General features: G+C 48.8%; 1 protein-coding gene across 1 annotated transcript in view; it reads left to right on the top strand.

The window, feature by feature from the left end:
• Positions 1 to 4475, top strand: part of mrpl12 (mitochondrial ribosomal protein L12) — an 11130-nt gene that overhangs the window by 1229 nt on the left and 5426 nt on the right. Inside the window, exons 2-3 of the mRNA XM_043715010.1 lie at positions 1307 to 1490; positions 3716 to 3790. Of these exons, the coding sequence (XP_043570945.1) occupies positions 1307 to 1490; positions 3716 to 3790 (259 nt within the window). The remainder of the gene's footprint in view (positions 1 to 1306; positions 1491 to 3715; positions 3791 to 4475) is intronic.

Here is a 4475-nt window from a genome sequence, read left to right on the forward strand (position 1 = left end):
TGCAAGGTCTTACTGGATAAAAGCAAATTACTGCGGATGCTGGAATCTGAAACCAAAAGAGAAAATGCTGGAGAATCTCAGCAGGTCTGGCAACATCTGTACGGAGAGAAAAGAGCTGACGTTTCGAGTCTAACTGACCCTTTGTCAAAGCTCTTTTTGCGGCAGAGGCGAAGGAGCTGAGAGAAAGGGATAGAGTCCTTACAGGACGTAGGGTGAGAAGAGCTGTAGCCCAGATAGCTGTGGGAGTCAGTGGGCTAGTAACGGATATCAGTGGATAGACTATTGCCGGAAATGGAGACAGAAAGGTCAAGGAAAGGAAGGCAAGTGTCGGAGATGAACCAGGTGAAGGTGATGGAGGGATGGAAACTGGAAGCGAAATTTATGAAATTTTTCAGGTCAGGACGAGAGCATGAAGCCGCATCGAAATAGTCATCAATGTACCGATAAAGCAGTTGTGGGAGGGGACCTGGGTAAGCCTGGAACAAGAAATGTTCCACATACCCCATGAAAAGGCAGTCATAGCTTTGACAAAGGGTCAGTTAGACTCAAAATGTCAGCTCTTTTCTCTCCTTATAGATGCTGCCAGACCGGCTGAGATTTTCCAGCATTTTCTCTTTTGGATGCAAGGTCTCACAGTTGACACTATTTGGGTGGTGAGTTTACCCTCTGCCATTACTGTGGCAGCAAATACATTCATATAAAAGAAACCTCCGTCTTGACTGCACCACTGTTAGTTAGCTCAGTTGGCTGGATGGCTGGTTTGTGAGGTAGAGTGGTGTCAACAGTGTGGGTTCAATTCCCGCTTCAGTTGAGGTCCCATGAAGGTCCTACCTCCCCAGCCTGTATCCTTCCCTGAGCCACGGTGACCCTCAGATTAAAATCATGACTGGTCAACCGCATTCTGATTAGAGAGCAGCCTGGGACGTTTGCTGCAACTGTTACTTTTCAGCCAGTGTAGTGTTGAACTAGTGGGTATATACTCACAAACACCACAAAGTGTATTACCAGTGATTTCAGCGCTGAGTATGTCGGAGACAGCTATAGCCCTCACTCCAGCAGAGTGGGTATGTGCAGACCACTGTTCCTAGGTTTCCACGTTGCACTGTTTTCCCAAAGCTCCATGTGAATTTGCTGTCCACTTTACTCTGTGTGATAACCGCAGGTGCTGACGGCCTGGCCATTTTTACACAAATTCTGGGGAAATTACTCCTCGGGGACCAGCTCCAAAGAAACAGCTAATGTCTTAAGGCCTCAGTACACTGATATCTCCATTTGAATTCCATGTCTCTTTCCGATCTTTTGACAGGAGAGAGTTGCGAACATTCTGTGCACTACGTGCCCTGAGGACCAGTGCCTGCAATCATGACAGCCTGGCAACACCACCCCTCGACACCGCCCCCAAAGAATACTCACCAAAGATAAAGCAGCTGGTACAGGAAATCGCGAGCTTGACCCTTCTGGAAATCGCTGACTTAAATGAACTGCTTAAGGTACGTTTACAGAGAGGATCTCCCTTTTGTCTGGAGGTTGAAAACATTGTGTGGGTACAAGAGCAGAGCAGGCTGGCATGTTGACAAGGGGCTCGGAGGCAGTCCTGCCACCAGCTGGCTCCTCAATCCTGGGGCAAGAGAAACTGGGAGATCTCCCACTGCCAGTCCCGGCCCTGGGGAGAACCACAGCTCTGTCTCGGAGTCAGAATGTTGTGGATTCCTCCCACTCCGGAGCACATGAGCAGGATGACTCTCCAGTGCAGGACTAGGGAAAGTGTGGCACTGTTATTTGTGAGGGGCTACAACCACATCAGTGCTGCAGTGGGTAGTGAGTGGTGCTTTATGGTCCAATGCAGCAGAGGAAAGCTCACAGGCTGGTATTTCAGTTATCTTGCGGTTTGTGGTGAACTTTAGTATATCAGGTGGTGGACCTTCTGGCCTCAGTGGCCCTGAGGAAAGATCATTCGGGGTTGGGTTTGTTTGCACTCGCCAGTCTTCAGGGGATTTATTTGAAATTTATAAGATCCTGAACAGTCTTGACAGAGAGGGCTTGGAAAGGCTGTTTTGTCTTGAGGTTTGGTCCAAAGCTAGGGGACACTTCTTAAAATTAGGGCTCAACCTTTTAGGACAGAAGCGAGGGAATGTATTTCTGTGAGGGCTGTGTGATCTGACAGCTTTCTGCCTCAGAAGACTGTGCAAGTGGGCAGTCATTGAATATTTTAGAAGTGGTCATTTTTAGAAGTTGTTTCTTGTGAAGAAAGGGAATTGGACGTTATTGGGCATCAGTGGCGAAGTGCTAATGGCAGATCATCAACCTTTTCAGAGATGTTACTACACACCTCTGGGGCAGGTGGGACTTGGAGCTCAGGCCTCCTGGCTCAGAGGTTGAGGACACTGCCATTTAAGGCAGCGCGGTGGCTTAGTGGGTTAGCACTGCTGCCTCCCAGCACCAGGGACCCAGGTTCGATTCCAGCCTTGGGTGACTGTGTGGGCTTCCTCCGGGTGCTCTGATTTCTTCCCACAGCCCAAAGATGTGCAGGTTTAGGTTGATTGGCCTTCTAAGTGTTCAGAGATGCAATGGTGAGGTGCATTAGGCAGGAGAGCTTAGAGTAATAGGGTAGGGGAATGGCATACTCTTTGGAGGGTCGGTGTGGACTTATTTGGCCGAAGGGCCTGTTTCTACACTGTAGGGATTCTATGAGAAAAGGTGCTTATGCTATACTAAATATCTGAGAGACATGCATCATGATGGTGTTTCCCAAACGTTATCCAAATGCGACCCCATTCCAGGCTTGAAACCTATCACGGGGGGGAGAGCACCGAGTTTGGAGGTTGAGAAAGTGCGCCATGGTGGCCATTGCTGCCTCAGCACCCAGCTGTCCCTGGGGTCCCGGCCCCCACTTTGGGAAGCCCTGGTATAGAGATTGTGGAGTTTTCTTTAGGCACTGCCTCTGAATGTGTAAGTAGACAGGAGGCTGTTCACGTACCTAATGGTGAATGAGCAGTGACAGCAGTACGACACAAGCTGTGGGTGATTTGGGATGGTTCCAAGGTTCAAGATGCCCTGAGCTGTTCCTTGTTTTCAGTTCCGAGATGATCAAACATCAGGTCTCTGTCAGACTGGACCCCTGTCAAATTATCTTGCACTGTTTTCTCCCCATCTCATGGCAGGAAATCTGGCAGGGTATTGGGGGCAAATAATGTGAATCAAGAGGTTGGTTATTGTTGGTCACTTATTTTGGTGCTTCCACGATCGGTAAACACATTGCGGTTGGAGGCTGTGATAGTGTGAAATTCCGAGTGACAAATCAACGTGTCCTCTCAGAAATCAAATCTGTTTCCTGATTTATTCTTTGAAATCACTGCCCTACACCCCCATGAACACTTGCAGCTTGCTTGAGGACCAGAGGCAGGAGGAAGTTACTGAGGAATCAACATGTGAATAGGTGTCACCATATTGTCTTTGAGGATAACTAAGTGACGATTTGTGTGTATGCGTGCTTTGTGGATTGATTGAGGACACAAGCGGTTCCCATTGGGTCCTTGATACAGTGAGCTCTGTGTAACCAGCTGGTGTACATGAGTTGGAGATCACCATTCACATCAACGTTTCCATGCAGCTAGATACAGGATTACAGATTCCCTGTGTTATCCCCCCTGGCTCTCCCTGTGGGGACATTGAATGGAATTGGTTGTGTGTTATAATTAATACTCTCCTTTCACAGAAAACGTTGAAAATTCAGGATATCGGAATGATGCCGATGGTGGGACCGGTAACAGCCGCTCAGCCGGATTCCCAGGTAACAGCCGTTTAAGGGAAAGCTCCCACTGACCCCCTTCCCATGTGGAAACAGCCAGCCTCTAGAAACGTGAGCTGCATCCTGACGCGTTGCTGCTTGTGGGGTTGTTCCTCTGCCCCGTCGGCCTGTGCTCCTGGGCCATCGGGGATTAGAAAATTCCTGTCCTCCTTTTGAAATTTCTGCATGGCGTTGTCTCTCCCTCACCCGTCCATGCCGACCAGATATCCCAACCCAATCTAGTCCCACCTGCCAGCACCCGGCCCATATCCCCCCAAACCCTTCCTATTCATATACCCATCCAAAAGCCTTTTTAAATGTTGCAATTGTACCAGCCTCCACCACATCCTCTGGCAGCTCATTCCATACACGTACCACCCTCTGTGTGAAAGGTTGCCCCTTAGGTCTCTTTTATATCTTTCCCCTCTCACCCTAAACCTATGCCCTCTAGTTCTGGACTCCCCGACCACAGAGAAAAGACTTTGTCTATTTATCCTATCCATGTCCCTCATAATTTTGTAAACCTCTATAAGGTCACCCCTCAGCCTCCAATGCTCCAGGGAAAACAGCCCCAGCCTATTCAGCCTCCCTCTATAGCTCATATCCTTCAACCTTGGCAACATCCTTGTAAATCTTTTCTGAACCCTTTCAAGTTTCACAACATCTTTCCGATAGGAAGGAGACCAGA

Source organism: Chiloscyllium plagiosum, chromosome 24 (genome assembly GCF_004010195.1).
Source record: "Chiloscyllium plagiosum isolate BGI_BamShark_2017 chromosome 24, ASM401019v2, whole genome shotgun sequence".
NCBI lineage: Eukaryota > Metazoa > Chordata > Chondrichthyes > Orectolobiformes > Hemiscylliidae > Chiloscyllium > Chiloscyllium plagiosum.